The 21013-nt window shown below is 42.9% G+C and overlaps 1 protein-coding gene across 1 annotated transcript in view; it reads left to right on the top strand.

Moving 5' to 3' along the window:
• Window positions 1-21013, top strand: part of LOC139759811 (cell adhesion molecule Dscam1-like) — a 167038-nt gene that overhangs the window by 91002 nt on the left and 55023 nt on the right. Inside the window, exons 20-23 of the mRNA XM_071682291.1 lie at window positions 6199-6317; window positions 17023-17200; window positions 18078-18251; window positions 20025-20224. Of these exons, the coding sequence (XP_071538392.1) occupies window positions 6199-6317; window positions 17023-17200; window positions 18078-18251; window positions 20025-20224 (671 nt within the window). The remainder of the gene's footprint in view (window positions 1-6198; window positions 6318-17022; window positions 17201-18077; window positions 18252-20024; window positions 20225-21013) is intronic.

Raw genomic sequence — 21013 nt, 5'->3', positions numbered from 1 at the left:
CATAAGAGCGTTGGGCTGTAGCTACTGAACAGACAGTGAGGCATGAGAGGTCCAAGCTATCAATGGTAAATCACTTGGGGGAGTGGGGTTGTAGCTAACAATAATGGATCATGAAACGGAGGGGGGCGCGGTGGCTACTAACATGGAATCATGAATGAGTAAGGGAGCTTGGACTCCAACAGCAAACCCTATATGTGAATCAGAAGATAATGAGGTGTCTGGGCTGCGATAATGAATCCTGAAAGGTTGAGGAAGTGTTCCGTCAACAATGACTCTTGAAATGTTGCCACAAACAGTGAGTACTGGAAGATGGGTGTGTGATGACTATATAGCATTAGATAATGCGTGGGTGAGGATGTGTGAGAATGACGGGGTGTGATTACCGGATATTATGTTTGGGAGCGTTGTGTGTGTGTGTGTGTGTGTGTGTGTGTGTGGGGGGGGGGGGGCCACTGGAGTAATGAGAGAGTTACAAGATGCTTCCGTTAACAGTAATCCATGAGAAGGTGAGAGTATAAGGTCGCTGACGTACTAGTATGAGATGGTGGAGATGTGTGGCCACAAACAGTGACGCTAGACAGTGAGGACGTGTAGTTATGTGTCCACTGCTCATTTCATCAGAGAGAGTGAGGCTGTGTCACTACTAACAATGAATAAATAATAAGAGTGGGATGTGGTCACTTAAGTGTTGTGGCTAATTAAGGGGTGTGTGGTCACTGAAAGTGAATCGTGAGACTGGTAAGGATGCGTGGCCTGTTATACTGAAACATGGAAGGATGGGTTCCTGATGCTTCTGAATGATCCATGTGCAGGTTTGGGGGAGTGGATATAAACAATGAATATTAAGAGGGTGGGTGACCGCTAACAGTGAGTCATGAAGGAGCGGGCCTTTGTGGCTTTGATTCATCGGAAGGTTCTCTGCTTCGCCAGCATCGCCCAAAACCCCTACCTCGTCGTCGACGCCTAAATCCACACGAGGAGGCGTGAGTGTGGCCACAAATAGTGAATCATGAGAGGTGACGTGACTGTGGACACTAACAGTGAGTGGGAGTAACAATGAATCGCTGGATGACGGGGTGTATATATACCAGCAGACAATAGTTGTTTAGAGCCGTGCAAGCCAGACAGACAATAGTAAAAGATATTTGACACGAAGACTTTGTTGCTTGGTTCTCTCCCTGGAAGGTTCCTGAGATCAAACTTAGTGGGGACTGGTTCCCTCCCTGGAAGGTTCCTGAGATCAAACTTAGTGGGGACTGGTTCCCTCCCTGGAAGGTTCCTGAGATCAAACTTCGTGGGGACTGGTTCCCTCCCTGGAAGGTTCCAGAGATCAAACTTAGTGGGGACTGGTTCCCTCCCTGGAAGGTTCCTGAGATCAAACTTAGTGGGGACTGGTTCCCTCCCTGGAAGGTTACTGAGATCAAACTTCGTGGGGACTGGTTCCCTCCCTGGAAGGTTTCTGAGATCAAACTTAGTGGGGACTGGTTCCCTCCCTGGATGGTTACTGAGATCAAACTTCGTGGGGACTGGTACCCTCCCTGGAAGGTTCCTGAGATCAAACTTCGTGGGGACTGGTTCCCTCCCTGGATGGTTCTTGAAATCAAACTTCGTGGAGTCTGGATGACAAACATAAACAACAGTGCTTCTGTACTAGATAAAGAGTAACTTCCTTCATCATGATGATACTCGTGCAAACAACATAGTAACATCTGATTATGGCTGGAAATGTAATGAAGGTATAGGTTTGGCTGCAGGTATTGATGGAGACACTCGTATAGCAGCAAAACTACGAAGAGCCTTCCATATTTACAGCAGAACTATGAGGCATTCAGTGTACATTGAGATTAACGGAGTAATCCCCAAAAACTAGATGAGCGATCTACTCTGATCCTTTATCACACTATGCTCTAATGCATTCCATGATTGAAAATAAAGTCCAATATTGGATTGTAAAAATCTGCTCAAAGAGTTAGAGTGTAGTGTCCTGGACATGCTGTCATCCGCGGAAATGAAGCAGCAGATACTGAGGCTAATGCAGCATTATCTGGCAAACTTTATACGAGAACCTAAGAGCAAAATAGATAATTATGTTAGATCTAAACAGTAAGTTAGATGGGGCTTGGAAGCCCTAAAGAATAAGGAACTGTGGAGGGTTTTAGAAACGTATAGAAATGTGGTCTTCTTCTTTCAACAGGAATCGCTACTTTGAGACAATTCCTTGTCGACTGAGGATTTGTCATACTGCGATAACTCGGCGTCACTTAATGAAGAGAAGACCTGCCCCTGTACGTCACCTGCAATTGCAATATTATTGTGAAATATGTACGAGCGGAAAGTCATAGATATAAGTCTCAGAATCAAATACGAGTAGATAACAGTGGAAGATATTAAATCATTAGAGAAATATTCGACAATGATATTGATGTTAATGATTGATGGTTTTTCTAAAGGAAACCAAAATGTATAATCTTAAAGTGGTAGACTTAAGTTCTCATATATATTTTTGATGTAAACGCGCTGACACCCATTAAGGTTATAGCGTTTTCGAAAGAATCATTCTAAGAACTTAAGCATATGGCTTGATCACAAATATTACATTAAACTTGCTCTCACCTTCGAAACTTTAATACGTTACACAGATGTTGTTGAGTTTTATTTCATCACTGAACGTGAGCGTAGAGGCTGACTGAAAGTCCGATGTATGAGAGATGGAGGGAGGAAGTAGTACGTTAATAGCACTAGGCTAATGTTCGTCTCAGTGCCACAGTCGAGAGGGGTGAGCAGTGCACAGTAGGCGTGGACCACGGGTATGTTACTGTGGTAGATCATGTTTCTCACGTCGTCAGTAGAAAGTCATACGATTTGCCACGTTCTTCTTACATCCAGAGTTACGAAAATCCCGCAGACTTTGAGCAGAAAAGAAACTTTCCGAACTAACACGGCATTACGTCTACGTTCAGTCGCTACACATATCGCACATACCAACGGGATGGATACCCGCCTTCCTATATCAATGTAATGGTACCCTTCATCTCACACTGGCAGGCGAGCTCAACTCCAGGGGCTTAGGAATGAAAGTAATCAGCCTATGTTCGGCCCGACCTTCTCCGGCAGAATGTTGTCTGGTAACCTCCACGAACCTGGCTGAGGGACAGGGAGGGAAATTTGCCATTGTTGGGTTCCTTTTATGTCTGAGTCCCTATTCTTACAGCATCAGGACGCATTTCTACACTCGTGGAACCCCGTCTGTGCATACATAATTACCTATTTGTATAATACTGGAGGGAGTTCTACACTCGTGGGGTTCATCTCTTGAACTTTCTCTTCCATCATACAGCTTTTTAGATTATGTCTTATATCAACATTCACAGTTTTGTTTATTCATCCACTTCTGTCATATCATAAAAGCAAGTCTCTTTCTTGGTTTCATAGTACGTTCTCTAGCTGTTCTGTCTTTGCATCTTTCGTAGAACTGTACATTGCTGACATCATCAAATTAGTTTGACAACTCAAAGGTAGCGATCAAGTCACCCCATTGCTCTTCATTCTACCTTGAAGGACAAATTTATGGTTCCCTTAATTCAGTTACCATTTTTCTTCTCTGGACTTTTTCTACTGCAGTAGTCCTTTGTGCTTCTGTAAGTGCGGTGAACAGCCATGAGAAGCATATTCTAGTTTAGGTGTATTGTTGGACGAGAACATTTTGCCCAGTGTTTCTTTATCCATATTCTTGAATGCAGTTCTGATGTTTGCCAGCAAACACTTTAGGTATACAGTTATTCTCCTGAGGTAGGACTCTGGCGACAGGTTAGGTATAAAGGTTGACTCTCAAGTCATAGCATATAGACTCCTGTAACTCATTTCTTTTTATTCTTTTGGTAGGTGATATGCGTATTCAGGCCTCTCTTACGTGCCCTATCCTCATTACTTTACACTTACTAGGGTTAGATTTCATCAACCATGTATGGATCAGCCTTGGATGTTGTTTGTCTACGTTCCCTTAAGATGACGCAATTTTCATCTTTCTTGACTTCCCTCATGACCTTGCATCGTCCGCAGATATATGCAGGTATGGGTCCAGTCCCTTTGGTAAGTTTTTTACATGGACAGAGAAATGCAGTGATCCAAGCACTGAGCTACGGCACGCCACTGATGAGCATGTGTCTATGTGCCTTGGAATGGAGGAAGACAGATCTAACTCTTCATACCAAGTGGATGTCACCCTCGCCTCAGGGATTCCTCACAAGGGAACACAGGAGTACGAGGTGGCGAAATCCCCTGGCTGAGGATATTCCCTAAGGAAGAAGAGGAATAGGGGAATGTGAATGTGCAAGAGTTCACTCTATATGTTTAGCAATGGTGTATCTAGTACGGGTCTGGCATGTACGGATCTGTTACATTACTACATAATACGACTAATAATGAATTGTTAGTGGATTGGGATGCGTGGCCAATGACAGTGAATCATGGATGGGTGTGGATTTGGTATGTGGCCCATTAATCAGGTTGGATCAACGACTATGTTTAATCAGATTGTGGGGATTTGTCGTGTAGCCACTAACTGTGAATCATGAAAGGGTGGGACTGTGTGACAACTTGCAATGAATCACAGGAGGATGAGGACGTGGGATCTGACAACTAGCAGTGAATCTAATGAGGGTATAGCTGTGTGGTCATTGTCAGTGAATCTTGAAAGCAAAGGGTTATGAGACCACTAACAATGTATCCTTAGTAGGTAAGGTTTGTAGATACTGTCAGTGAATCATTAGAGGGTGAGTGTGTATTGCCACTAACAGTGAATCATGAGAGAGTGAAGGTGTGTGGCCACGAATGATAAGTCAGGAGAGTGAAGGCGTAGGCCACAAACACTGAATGATGAGCGTGTGAGGAAGTGTGGCCACCAACAATGAAAGATGAGCGTGTGAGGTTGTATGCCAAACAATACTGGCTAATGAAAGTGTGAGGGTGTGTGGCAATTAACAATGAATGATAAGCGTGTGAGTATGTATGCCAACCAATATTGGGTGGTGAAAGTGTGAGGTTGTATGGCCATTAACAATGAATGATGAGAGATGAGCGTGTGAGGTTGTATGCCAACCAATATTGGATGATGAAAGTGTGAGGGTGTGTGACCATTAACAATGAATGATGTGCGTGTGATGGTGTATGTCCAATAACAATGAGAGTGTGAGGGTATGTGGTCACTAACAGTGACTGATGAGTGAGGGAGGGTATGTCGTCACTAACAGTGACTGATGAGTTAGAGAGGGTATGTGGTCACTAACAGTGACTGATGAGTGAGGGAGGGAGGGTATGTCGTCACTAACAGTGACTGATGAGTGAGGGAGGGTATGTCGTCACTAACAGTGACTGATGAGTTAGAGAGGGTATGTGGTCACTAACAGTGACTGATGAGTTAGAGAGGTTATGTGGTCACTAACAGTGAATGATGAGTTAGAGAGGTTATGTGGTCACTAACAGTGACTGATGAGTGAGGGAGGGAGGGTATGTGGTCACTAACAGTGACTGATGAGTGAGGGAGGGAGGGTATGTCGTCACTAACAGTGACTGATGAGTGAGGGAGGGAGGGTATGTGGTCACTAACAGTGACTGATGAGCGAGGGAGGGTATGTGGTCACTAACAGTGTCTGATGAGTTAGGGAGGGTATGTGGTCACTAACAGTGACTGATGAGTTAGAGAGGGTATGTGGTCACTAACAGTGACTGATGAGTGAGGGAGGGTATGTGGTCACTAACAGTGACTGATGAGTTAGGGAGGGTATGTGGTCACTAACAGTGTCTGATGAGTTAGGGAGGGTATGTGGTCACTAACAGTGACTGATGAGTTAGAGAGGGTATGTGGTCACTAACAGTGTCTGATGAGTTAGGGAGGGTATGTGGTCACTAACAGTGACTGATGAGTTAGAGAGGGTATGTGGTCACTAACAGTGACTGATGAGTTAGGGAGGGAGGGTATGTCGTCACTAACAGTGACTGATGAGTGAGGGAGGGTATGTGGTCACTAACAGTGACTGATGAGTGAGGGAGGGTATGTCGTCACTAACAGTGACTGATGAGTTAGGGAGGGTATGTGGTCACTAACAGTGACTGATGAGTTAGGGAGGGTATGTGGTCACTAACAGTGACTGATGAGTGAGGGAGGGAGGGTATGTGGTCGCTAACTACGTGTCTTTACAGAGCCCGTCGTGCCGGCCCAGTCGTCCCTGCTGAGGATCAACGTGACGTCCATCTCGCTGAACCTGGCAGCCTGGTTGGACGGCGGGTGTGCCATCACCTCCCTGGTGGTTGAATATAAGGTCAGTCTGCACCTGGCCTTCTTCTGGCCTTCCGTGTCTCGTAATGATGAGCCGGTGACATGGTTATTGGGAATGCATGATCCGCACTTATTGTACCGTATTGATAATAATGATAATAATAATGATAATAATAATAATAATAATAATAATAATAATAATGATAATAATAATAATAGTAATAATAATGATAATAATAATAATAGTAATAATAATAATAGTAATGATAATAATGATAATATTAATAGTAATAATAAAGTAACTTATTATTATGAGCTACCTCGCAAACGCGGGAGACAGCGACAAAGTATAAAAAAAAAAAAAAAAAAAAAAAAAAAAAAATATTATCATTATTATCATTAATATTGTCATTATCATTATCATTGATATCATTATTATCATTATCCTTATTATCATCATTATTATTAATATTATTATTATTATTATTATTATTATTATTATTATTATTATTATTATTATTATTATTATTACTATCATTATCACTATTATTATTATTACTATTATTATTATTATTATTATTATTATTATTATTATTATCATTATTATTATTATTATCATCATCATCATCATTATTATTATCATTATTATTATTATTATTACTATTATCATTATTATTAATATAATCATTATTACTATTATTACCATCATTATTATCATTATTATTATTATGATTATCATTTGATATCATTAGTATCATTATCATCATGATTATATTATCACTATTTTCATTAGTAATAATATGATACTCATGATTATATTGCATACCTGTCTGCTGTGTCTCACATTAACGAAGTAGCGACAAGAATTGACGAAGAAAGGCCACATCAGCTCGCATCCACTTTCTTTGTGTCATGTGTAATGCACCGAAACCACAGTTCCCTATCCACATCAAGGCCCCATAGACCTTTCCATGGTTTACCCCGGACGCTTTTCATGACCTGGTTCAGTATATCGACAGTACATTAACTATTTTCTATGTTGGAGGCACCAGTCAGGGTCAAAGGTCCACATCAAGGCCGAGCCTTAAGTGAAGTATAGAGAAGCCTATGAAATATAAAGGGGATATTGAAAAGGAAAAAGAAGAGACAAGGGAAAGTATTTACAAATTTAGGAGACAGTGGAAAACCTGTCTTTTATAATGTGCTAGGTCATAGTTTTTGGGAAAGACACGAGAAGGTGCAGAGTTCCAAAGCTTCGACGCATAGGGAAAGAAACAGTTATCAAAACGGCCCACCCTTAGTTGCCAGCGTCCACACAGTAATCATGTGACACAGCAGCGTGGTCTAGCTAGTGGCGAGGATTCACAAGCAGCTAGCTCTCGGGAGCAAAAACCAAAGTAATACCTATAAAAGTGAACCAACATTGCGTCGCAGGGTAAGAGGGTCAAATTCCGAAGTTAGCCTGGGACAGTTTATAAGTCGGACTACTTTCGACGCAACTCTTTCAAGTAAGGATACAGAGCTAGAACCATCCTAAATGTGAGAGCAGTACTCCATACAAGGACGAATCAGTCCCTTGTGTAAACGGAGCAACTGTCAGAAAAGAAGTTTCGACATCTAAACAGGACACTCAGGTTGTTAGAGGCAGACTTAGCTATTCCTGTAATGTGGGGTTTCCAAGGAAGAGTAATACCAATTATGTTCATTGAATAAAGTGGTGTAATTAGAGAACCATCACAGGTGAGATGAGAGTTGTGAGGAGTTTTTGATAGAGTGGTGGGTAGAAACTTGGGTTTTGGAGGCCTTTGCTCACGGCCAGTCAACCAGTTTCCTAACCACTGAAATACAATCACATCTATACCATGTGACATATGGATAATATTCTTTTATGAGGAACATTGTCAAAAGTGTTTTGATAATCTAAACTGATGACATCAACTGCAGTACTTTCATCATACACGTTGATTACATCAAAAGAGATAACAAGCAAATTGTCCCACTTGAGCGATTTTGTCAAATAACAAATATCCTGAGACTCGTAATATTAAGTAGCTAGTTGGACGATAATTTCTAGGTAGTGATTTATTACTTTTTCTAATATGAACGTTCCATTCCAGTGGAACTTTCCCGTAGAAAAGGATTTATTGAGAGGAGCAGTCAAGGGCTATACCATGATGGCCGCATGTAAAGCTCCGGTAACATTGGCTGAAGCGATGCATTCGCTCAGGAACAACACATTTTCCGACTTCATCCTCGTATGAAACTTACCTGGATCTGCTGTTTTATTACTTACCTTTCATCTACTGATGATAATATAGCTTCATCTCCTGTTTATGTGTTGCTGAACGTCTTCCCATCTTAGCATTAGAACTGGATTTGAGACACGAGTTGTGCACGAATAAGGTGTGGTGGTAAGAGTAGTGTGCCTGAGAAACTGATCTAGGTATATTGGAATGGTTTGGACTTATGGATAGGATGAGCGAAGAAAGACTGACTATAAGGTTCTATGTATGAGAAGTGTTGGGAGTAAGGGAACCGGGAGACCAAAAGAAGATGAAAGGATGGAGTGAAAGAAGCTCTGGATTGTTGTGGTTTGAATATCGAGGAGGTTGAAAGACGCATATCGGATAGAGAATAAGAGTAATAGGCTGAACCAGAATATATGAAGTAGTCAGGGTTCGGCTGTGGGTTAAATGGCTCTAATTTCGGTGCATGATACATGGTAGGTAAGGGAGCGAATTAAGGAAAATGGGGCCTACGTTCATCTGTACCTTAAGCGGGAAACTGCGAGCAAAAACAAAAAATATATAATTATTGTTATCTATTGTTATCATTATCATTATTATCATTATTATCATTATTATTATAATTATCATTATTATTATTATCATTATCATCATTATTATCATCATTATCATTATCAGTAATAGTATCATTATTAATATTAGTTTTAGTATTATTGCTACTAATACTGCTACTACTACTAATGTTATCATTATCATTTCGATTATTGTTATCAGTTTTATCAATGTGATCGTTACTTGCATGAGTAGTAGTAGTAATCATAACAGAAGGTGTAGTAGAAATGGTAGGATTATTATGAATGTTACTATCATCATCTTTACTATCATTAGCAACAACTGGCGCTGAGAACTTTCAGTGTTTTCGTTTATTTCTGAGAACAATAGCCCAGCAGGGAGGTGAGCACAGGATGTGAGGAGGTGTCAGGACCTCTGCAGTGAATGGGAAAGACTCTTGGACTTAGCCAAATTTTTGAAGTGAAAATGATGGATCATTGGTCCATTACTGCAGGCCAGAGACAGGGTTATGCCCTCAGGCCAATCAGGAACTCCCATATTCACTGAAGTGATTTTGCCGTCACAGATAAGCCTACTGCGCGACTGCTGTGTTAGTGCATCCTCACACGGGAGCATGGAGGCAGAGAGTGGGACTATATATCATCGCCACCAGTAACAGGATACCAGTGACATCAATACCAGGAGGTGCTACCTTGTGCTACCAGACGCGTCATTACCAGTGTTACCAGCACTGCAAATACTAGTGATACCAGTGCCGTGGTGACAACGCAAAGGCTATTAGCCACGATTGTCAACGCTGGTGCAACATGTATCGGGGATGCCAGTCATGCCAGTAACCAGGAGTACAAGCGTCACTTCTACCAACGTCAGGGTTGCTAATACCAAATACGTCAGTAGGTATATCAGATATATTCAGTCCTGACCATGGAGAAAGATGTTCCAGTGATTGGTTAAGTCTCATTGAAGGTGTAGGTGTCTAGAACAGAAAAAAAGGCAACTCAAGAGCTCTTCAGGTGATCTGTCAGCCCGAATCGGCAATTTCTATGGGTCCTCGTCGGCCCACCTGGTGTTAAGGCAACAACAAGACCTTATTTTGGGTAGTTAAGAAGACAGTGTCTCTACCTCTGGGTCCCCTCCTCATCTCCGACTTTGGTACCTTCTCTCTAATTGGGATGACCCATTCCTGGGAAGCAGCAACGACAAGATTCATATATGGTTTCTCCTGCTGACCTTCTTCAAAAGTCTCGTATCACTGCTCCTGACTTCACTTCTCGAGAGGAATACGCGAACCTGACATTTCCGGGCAATCCGTCGATTGACACTAAAATCGCCAGCCTGGCACAGCCACCAAGGCATTCCGTCTCCGCCCTGTTGTAGAACTTATCAAGGTACCGTCCTCGTCGACCAGGTTTGTCTACATTTCGCGGACTTGTCAGGATATCATTACAAACGTCTTCACTGAACGATAGCCCGTGGAACAAGACCGTGAGTGGGTCAAAGAGGAACTACCATGAGAGTACTTCATTATGAGCTTTCCATTATTTCATCATTGAATTCTATCCACCTGTTGATTCTGGAGGATGAAGGATCTTCATCTCTCCCACTAGAGGTCCTGGGGCACTGGACATGTCTCAAGATATTGTTGTGCTTTGGGTAAATATGAATGGCGTACACGTCCAGTATGACTCCTGCTTCTGCCACCACTGGCCAGAATTCGTCCAAGCTTCGTCAGAATCAAACCCATTAAGGTCTGTATCAAGTGATTCTTGGCATTGCCCTGTTTGCCATATGAAGGAGTTTTTATTGGACTGGATATGTCGAACAGATACCAAGCATCTCACCTTACGAAAATACATCCAAGCATGCAAAAGGAATACAGATGCAAATAAGACATTTGTCAGTGCAACACAAGCGCTCAAAATATGACAATGGTTGCACTGGAGGCCGAAATGAACAATATCCCCAACGCCCTTTACCGAAATGACGCCACGAAAGACACCTCCATTGATACCCCTTCAGTCAATCTGATCTACGTTATCGTTCACCCTTCTCTACTTCAAATGTGCTTAATGGTGCCAGTTATCTAACCTTACTGTCTAGCAGCGCCACTCACCACAGCACTCCTGCATCTCTGTTCCAAAATGACATTGAAGCTCAGCCCCAAAGTAACCATGAACCTCCTTTCCGGAAAAGACCCGCAACCTTTTTCTTTTCGCTACGTTGAAGGCTCCAGTCACGGACAGACGTCCACATCAAGGCCGGGCCATAATTAAAATATTTTTTTTTTTTCATACTATTCGCCATTTCCCGCGATAGCGAGGTAGCGTTAAGAACAGAGGACTAGGCCTTTGAGGGAATATCCTCACCTGGCCCCCTTCTCTGTTCCTTCTTTTGAAAAAAAAAAAAACGAGAGGGGAGGATTTCCAGCCCCCCCGTTCCCTTCCCTTTTAGTCGCCTTCTACGACACGCAGGGAATACGTGGGAAGTATTCTTTCTCCCCTATCCCCAGGGATAATATAGAGACAAATATAAAACGGACAAAGAGAAGACGAGGCAAAGTATTTACGACTTTCTGAGGAAGTGAAAATCCTGTGTTTTGAAATGTACCAGGTCGTAGTTACTCGGAAAGACATGAGAGGGTACGTCATGTCCAATCCTACACCTCGGTTCCATAGTAACCGAGCACCTCACTGGGCTCAAGCTCTTAACCTCTCTCCCAGAGCTGGGCCAGCAGATATGTCATCAACATTTTACCGAATTGATAGAATCGAAATCAGACATCCAAAAATCCAGGCTCCTGTCGACGCAACGGGATGCAGACAATGATTGACATGAATCCTAAAGCTCAGCCACTTCTGACGTGCTGGAAACTACTGCCAATCCATTATCAACAAAAAGGCGCAGCAAGCCAGACATCGAGGATTAGCCGTTATTTACGCAGAAATGGATGGACGTAAATGCAGTTTTCCTGTAACTGTGGAATACATATGTAATGTCTTTATCCTTGATCCAACCGTGGACTGCCCCTGGGGCACCATACTGTACGTCCTATGAAACTTAAGCTTTTAAGGTGCATGTCTAGCTACCAGCAGGCTCATCTGACCTGTGTAGTAAGAAGTCCCTGCACTATAAGGGTCCAATAACTGAATACTGAATCTTTATTATGATTATGATTATGATAATCATTATCATTATTATTGTCATTATTATCATTATTATTATCATTACTATTATTGTTGTCATTATCAGTTATTATTATTATTATTATTATCATTGTTATTATTATTATTATTATTATTATTATTATTATTATTATTATTATCATTATCATTATTAATCATTATCATTATTACTATTATTATTATTATTTTTTTCCGCTGTCTCCCGCGTTAGCGAGGTAGCGCAAGGAAACAGACGAAAGGATGGCCCAACCCGCCCACATACACATGTATATACATACACGTCCACACACGCAAATATATATACCTATACATCTCAATGTACACATATATATACACACACAGACATATACATATATACACATGTACATACTTCATACTGTCTGCCTTTATTTGTTCCCATCGCCACCTCGCCACACATGGAATAACAACCCCCTCCCCCCTCATGTGTGCGAGGTAGCGCTAGGAAAATACACCAAAGGCACCATTCGTTCACACTCAGTCTCTAGCTGTCATGTAATAATGCACCGAAACCACAGCTCCCTTTCCACATCCAGGCCCCACACAGCTTTCCATGGTTTACCCCAGACGCTTCACATGCCCTGGTTCAATCCATTGACAGCACGTCGACCCCGGTATACCACATCGTTCCAATTCACTCTATTCCTTGCACGCCTTTCACCCTCCTGCATGTTCAGGCCCCGATCACTCAAAATCTTTTTCACTCCATCTTTCCACCTCCAATTTGGTCTCCCACTTCTCGTTCCCTCCACCTCTGACACATATATCCTCTTGGTCAAACTTTCCCCACTCATTCTCTCTACGTGACCAAACCATTCCAAAACACCCTCTTCTGCTCTCTCAACCACACTCTTTTTATTTCCACACATCTCTCTTACCCTTACATTACTTACTCGATCAAACCACCTCACACACACATTGTCCTCAAACATCTCATTTCCAGCACATCCACCCTCCTGCGCACAATTCTATCCATAGCCCACGCCTCGCAACCATACAACATTGTTGGAACCACTATTCCTTCAAACATACCCATTTTTGCTTTCCGAGATAATGCTCTCGACTTCCAAACATTCTTCAAGGTTCCCAGAATTTTCGCCCCCTCCCCCACCCTATGGTTCACTTCCGCTTCCATCGTTCCATCCGCTGCCAGATCCACTCCCAGATAACTAAAAAACTACTTCCTCCAGTTTTTCTCCATTCAAACTTATTATTATTATTATTATTATTATTATTATTATTATTATTATTATTATTATTATTATCATCATCATCATTATTGTTACTATCATTATCATTATCATTGTAATTGGGTGTAATTGGGTGGGGGGAAAATGGGGTTTTCCTTGTAGAATCAAATGCAAAACATGTTGTCGAGTTATGTGATCAGGAAGACTTGGGTAAAGAACAAAACAAGTTCCTCATGAGTGAAGCGAGAGGTGAATGGGGATGGGATCAACGCTAATGTCAGCGTCCTATTTCTACTGACGACACGTTACTGCAACTGGTGGTGCTTTACCGCTACACATAGCACTTTACTGTTGCTGGTGTTCCTTTACTGCCACTGGTGGCACCTCGTTACTATTGGTAACAATTGCTAACGCATTTCTCTCAATAGTGGCCGATATGGCACGAACAAACAAGTAAAGGAAAAGAGACAGAAATTAATCGTGTTGGCAGATTTGACTCTTACAGAACGAAAGGTTCTATGAAGACAAGAGGAGGAGGAAAACTCCACAGCTTAGCTGGTCGAGGCAAGAAGGAGGTATCATGACAGCCAGTACGCTAGTGGTCGATCTCCACCAAGAAACTGTGGGAAGTAGCAGCCAAAATCAAGCCTCGGGCTCAAGCCTTCTCGACGGAGACACACGCCAACCGCTCATGAGAATAATGGCCAAGATAATACCTGATGAATATAGAGAGCAACAACATCGTGGGGTATGGAAAGGGAAGGTTGGAGAGCGGTGACGCCAAAGGAATGAACGAGAAAGAAGGCTTTTGATTCTTCTCTGATTAATAGAGAAGGGATGGATGTACCATCCCTGATATGTGAAGTGAACTCTAAACTTGGGCGAATAAAACTGCTGTAGATTTGAAACAGCTGCTCACGAGGAAAATAATTACGGCACCTGTGCAACACTCCCAGCTGTTGGGAAGCAAACTGTGACGTTGATGATGTAGGGCGTCCAGGACAGGCTGGAAGATATGATTATGCCCAATATGTTTATAACTAGGTTTAGCTGTGGTGTTTCCAAAGTGAATACTGTGAAACGAATGATCCTTACATAGAGAGATAAGGAAAAGTTGTATTTCTGCACTATGAAATTTTACAAGTTATTGTTTCCCCACTGATGAGCTACACAGATCCGAATTAAGAGAAGAAATATGTTTAGTACGAGAGAGAGAACGAGTATCAAAAGCGAGGAGGGGAAAAGAGAATTGAGGTATGTAAAGTGGATCCATCAGGACACTGATGGATCAACTCGCAGGACACCACATAGTCCTTCCATCAGTAACAACAACAATGAATCAGCCAGAGAGGAAACTATGCATTACAGAGCAGAGAGAAGCAGTGAATCCAGAGGATGGGAGTTAGAAAGCACAGACTTATGCCACACCTTGTCTAATGCACTGGAGGTGTCGATGGCTGCGTCAAAACTTTTATCAAGATTCCTGAGTGAGGAGGACCGGTGATGAGTCACACTGCAAGGTCCACACTGGAGATGAAATAGAAGGGTATGAAATTCTAAGCGTTTGAAAAGTGAACTTTGAGAGTTTCAAATACTTTGGAGATAGCCGAAATGAGAGCAATGGGGCGGTGGTTGGAGGGGTTAGAATGGTCTTCTACCATAGGAATGGGCTAACCAAGCATGCCTAGGTGAAATAGGCAAGAAAGGATTGTTGTTGGCTCGGAAGCACACACCCCTAGGACTCCCTAGGACTCGAGGCGGTGAGCCATCTGAGACATACAGCTTGTCCACCTGGAGCTGGGAGTACTTGGAAGACCCAACTGATGGTACCTTAACGCTGCTGTTACTACTTTACTGCTACTTGTGGCACCATATTGCTACCAGTGGCACCTTACTGCTGCCAGTGGCACCTTACTGCTACCTGAGGCACCTTCCTGCTACCTGTGGCACCTTACTGCTACCTGTGACACCTTACTGCTACCTGTGGCAACTTACTGCTACCTGTGGCACCTTACTGCTACCAGTGGCACCTTACTGCTACCAGTGAGTGGCACCTTACTGCTACCTGCGGCACCTTACTGCTACTGGAGGCACCTTCCTGCTACCTGCGGCACCTTACTGCTACCTGTGGCAACTTACTGCTACCTGCGGCACCTTCCTGCTACCAGTGAGTGGCACCTTACTGCTACCTGCGGCACCTTACTGCTACTGGAGGCACCTTCCTGCTACCTGCGGCACCTTACTGCTACCTTTGACACCTTACTGCTACGTGTGGCACCTTACTGCTACTGAAGGCACTTTACTGTTTACTGATGGCACGTTATTGCTACTCGTTTTTGCTTTATATTGGAGGCTCCAGTCACGGACGACAGTCGACATCAAGGCTGGGCCTTAATAGAAATATAGAGAAAATTATAAAACGGAATGAGAAAAGACATGGGAAAGTATTTACGAATTTTGGAGAAAGTAAAAAACCTGTCTTTTGAAATGTTCCAGGTCATAGTTATTGAGAAAGACATGAGAAGGTAGATAGTTCGAAAGCTTCGACGTGTTGGGAAAGAAGCAGTTATTAAAACGGCCTACCCTTGAGTTGCTGATAGCCACACAATAGTCATATGACACAGCAGCTTACCGAGTATTGCGTGGTCTAGCTAGTGGTGTGGGCACACAAACAGCCATTTCTCGGGAGCAAAAACCAAAGTAATACCTATAGAAGAGGGAAAGTGAACCAGCATTGCAGCGTAGGGGAAGGGGGTCAAATTTGGAAGCTAGCCAGGGACAGATTATAGGACGGATCGCTTTCGACTCAGGTAAGGATACAGAGCTAAAACCATGCCTGATGTGAAAGCAGTACTCCGTACAAGGACGAATAAATCCTTTCTATAAACGGAGCAACTGTTCAGAAGAGAAGTTTGACATCTAACAGGACACTCAGATCTTAGAGGGGGAATTAGCTATTCCTGTACTGTGGGGTTTCCAAGAAAGAGTGGATTTTACAGTAATACCAAGTATGTTCGCTGAGTGAAAGGAGAGTTTACGCGAGAGTGATAAGTAGAAATTGGGTCTTGGAGGCATTAGATTTAACAAGATTTTGTCTGCCCCACTGAGATAGCCTTTTCCAAGACTGAGTTTACCGCGGAAGCTGTGTCAAGACGAGATGTAGGTCGAGTGAGAGAAGATGGAGCAGAACTGAGGATGTAGATAAATGTAGCGTTGATTCATTAGCACATGAGCGCACTGGATTATTTGTAGGGGAGAGGAAATCGATGAAAAAAAGGAGAAAAATTGTGGGTGACAGGACAGAACCTTGAGGGACACCACTGTTGTTGAGAAATAGGGGAAGGCTGATCCATTAACAACCACAGAGATAGATCGGCCAGAGAGGAAGCTAGATATGAAGGAGTAAAGTGAGGGAGGGATGCCACAAACTGTCAAAAGCATTAGATATGTCAAGGGCAACTTCACATAATTTCCCCAAAATCTTTCAGGGATGATTACTGCCACTGGTAACACCTTACTGTTATTCCATCCTCATACAGGAGCGGAGGCTGTCGTCATGGACGCTGGTATCTAACCATGTGCGGTGGGACAACACGAGTGAGTTCGTTGTGCTGGACCTGAAGCCGGGCCACCGCTACACCCTCAGGATGACCGCCCACAATTCGGCTGGTTCATCCGTGGCCACCTACCCGTTCACCACCCTTACCCACATAGGAGGTACACCAGACTACTTCATACTTCCACTCTCCTATCCTTCTCGTTCTTCAGCTTTACTGGTTCCTCTCTCCCTATCATTTGTCTCATGTGCAATTCGTCTTACTGTAACCCTGAGTCATTCACTTAATGTCTTCTCATGGTGCTCTACTGCTTTGAGGTTTACAGGCTAATTCCTAACACGTCTTCTCTGTGATTGTCTCCCTCCGTAGGGGGGGGGAAACATGTTTTTTTTTTTTTTCTCTCATATTCATTTTCTTTTATATTGATTTTCTTTTATTTCTGTCAACAATCCGCCACCTAACCCTGGCCTTGGACGTATCTTGTAGGGATCGGGTCAAATGCAGTGATGTCCAGGTTGAGCATACGTTTGTCGAGAGTGAAGGGAAGATGATTCTACCGAGGATGACGTGAATGCTGGTGTTACAAGTCATTTTCTTTTTCCTTTCAGCTCTCTCTCTCTCTCTCTCTCTCTCTCTCTCTCTCTCTCTCTCTCTCTCTCTCTCTCTCTCTCTCTCTCTCTCTCTCTCGATAACCATAAGTTAATTGATATACACACATGTAATACTGCCAGGATACCTTGGCTGCTATCTGGAAAGATAATGAAAGAGCAGATATAAAAGGCCAGACTTTCAGTATCAAGATACGTAGTGCGTGACAGTCCAGTGTTAGTTCATCACTACACTGTAGCTATCTTGTGAACCTTAGCTTGATGCATGACGGAGAGGCACCACGTCATTATGGCTGACAGTCATACGCACCACAGCGTTGATCTTCACCGTTTCTAACCATATTTAGAAACATAAACACACAGACCACACAGACCATAGCGAGGTGGTCTGGCCTCAAGCGTTACTAAGAAGAGTCTGGTCCTCCCCAGCAACGTTGTCACCTGAGATGATATCCCACGACGGGGTGAGCCAGACCCCATGGTACCTGGACCCCCACGTGCTGGTGGCGGTGCTCCTTGCCTGTATCCTGGTGTTTCTCGCCGTCTGCCTCGCCGTCGCCTACGCCTGCCGCAGGACCAGGACTCACACCCACACATGTAAAGGTTAGTTATTCCCCAACTACACCCATGATAGCTGGGATGAAGAGGCAAAGATTACTTCATCACATGTAAGCAAGACAATGAGTATCAGCAGGTTTAGAATCTCTCTCTCTCTCTCTCTCTCTCTCTCTCTCTCTCTCTCTGTATGTCTGTCTGTCTGTCTGTCTGTCTCTCTCTCTCTCTCTCTCTCTCTCTCTCTCTCTCTCTCTCTCTCTGATGGGCAAGTCTAGGGATAGCCAGTCACCGAATTGTAATACTAATGTCGTACGAGAATCATGCGAAGAAATCAAATGGCCTCTATATGTATACAGGATCAATCCGCAATAATATTGCCGACTTTCATTGCTTGGTAAACACGTTGATGACATTCGATTAACAAGGAAAGTCTGAAGACAAAAATTAGAAATCTATTTCATTAGTGAGTACAATATGCCGGATTTTCAGTTGTTTGTATAGGACAGAGACGGTCGAGGAAGCTGAACTACGGTGTATGTAATATCATAACTAAACTCGCTGAAATTCAGACTAAAATATCTGCTGCTATTGAACACTTGTGTGTTCAGATTAGTTCACAATCTAATAAACTTTACATAAATGTCGCATGCAAACGACCCTATCAACATGCAGATATTGATACTGTCATGTACGAGAGTTTACAACGAGCAGTAAAGCAGAGATATACGATCATTCTGGGAGATTTCCATCTTCTATTAATCGTCTGGTGAACTATTGTAGGTGTAGAGAGGGAATCTGCTAGACTTGTTAACTTCGTCAAGGACAATTGTCTCTACTAAACCGTCACAGAGTCGACAAGGGAAGTTGATGTACTTGATCTGTTCTTACATCCAAGAGTTCCTAATGAATAATATTGATGTTAGCGAACATCTCGGTAGGTACATAGGACCATAAAATGGTTAGGTTCGGTGTAAAATCTCATAACCCGCTCTCCTAAAAACAATTTCATTAACCCAACTAGAGGGAACGGACTAAAACTTTGAGGTCAACGAACTAATCTGTATTGCACGAAAAATGTCTTCGCTAACAACACTTACTGATGTGTGGAATAAGCTCCCAAAACACGTTGTTCAGAGCGACACACTCACTGTGTGCAAAATCTGGCTTGTTCTTCATCTGTCACTCTTCATTATTAAACAACACTTTTAACCAATCATTATAACGTAGTGGTATATCATGCTTCCTTCTGAACCGCTGATCTCGCTTTGGCTGTGCTGCAGTAACGGTCCAACATTGATTAACATGCGTAGCTTATCTAAGGGAACAAGAAGTGATTATTGTATCATCCTTCCACATCAGGAGTAATGTATCAATGGTAAGTCGCAAGACTGGAGATCAAAGTTTATCCTTATTATTATCTTTACAAAAGGAAAAGAGGGAAGGGATGCATGTCTTCGGTAATGGAATGCATGATGTTCATTCTAATGTCTGACTCTCCTACAGAAATTTCCCTTCGGCATGTTAGTCTTGCAAGGTATTTTTCTACTTGTTTCCCATCCGGAGTGTTGTCTGAGGGAGTGGAGGGTGGGGAGGGAAAGTTTACTTTGCTATCATTTTCTTCAACAGCTTTTATGGGGAGTGTATCTTTTTCACTAGTGTCAAGGCCAGTCTGCCTCACTAAGACTTGGGTATATATCGCCCATGTAACTCTCTCTCTCTCTCTCTCTCTCTCTCTCTCTCTCTCTCTCTCTCTCTCTCTCTCTCTCTCTCTCTCTCTCTCTCTCTCTCTCTCACCAATAACATTCCCTCACTGTTGAGCAGAAGCGCGTCACGTGCACAACGACCTGACCCAAGACTCTGCGATGACCTCGGAGACGATACTGAGGGGACACGCCCTGGAGATCCTGGAGGCCTACACGCCCTCTACGCTGCCCCTGGGCTCATACGAGGAGATCTCACCGTACGCCACCTTCAGGATGCCTGGTGAAAACAAGACTCCTCCGCCTCCACCGCTTCCCTCGGTCAGTACAAAAAGCACCCATCCAGTGGGCGTTATGTTATTACTGTTGTGAAGCTGTTATCCCCTGAGGTACTCAACGTGTGTTACATTTGCTGCAGTTGTCCTCGTGTGCTGATAATTCTAATGCTTTAGTGATACAGTCTTACGTTGTATTCAAGATATAATCACACATGATCCAGTCTTATTGTTGCAATACCCTTGGTGCTTTTGTGATGCAACTTTCATCAAATACTGAGGATACACTATCCCCAGCATATCTCTATATCTTTTAGTATGTTTGTGGCACATTTGCATTACTAATGCATCTATTCTAATGCATCGGTGTCTGGCCAGCATTATTCATATAACACGGTTGATGTACTTGATCCATTAACCGTGATACAGTACAGTAGTCTTACTACTTAAAGCTTGGTATTACACATACCTGTTGGTACGTTGGTACCGTAGTGATCGCACAGTTGTTTTGTCTATGATCTCTGGTAGCCCTGTCTCACTTGAGATCCTTCTGATAATATGGAGTCAGTGTTTAAGTTATCTTGTTTCTTTTCCGAGTATGATATGTTAACTGTAACCTGCAGATCCTTCCTGAGTGTGTGCATGGTTGTATACAGGTAGAGTGATTATGAACTTGTCTTCAGTGCGTTTCCGATACCACATGCAGGCCGTGGGTGGGACGCCTAAACATCTTCAAACATGACTGAATCTTTTATACAAACACATGCATTAAGATGTGTAAGCATGTAATGCAGTGATATTTGATCTCATTGATCGCCACCTGTACACTATGTTG

Source organism: Panulirus ornatus, chromosome 34, assembly GCF_036320965.1.
Source record: "Panulirus ornatus isolate Po-2019 chromosome 34, ASM3632096v1, whole genome shotgun sequence".
NCBI lineage: Eukaryota > Metazoa > Arthropoda > Malacostraca > Decapoda > Palinuridae > Panulirus > Panulirus ornatus.
Note: the sequence above shows the minus strand (reverse complement) of the source record. Positions and strands in the feature narration are given on the sequence as shown.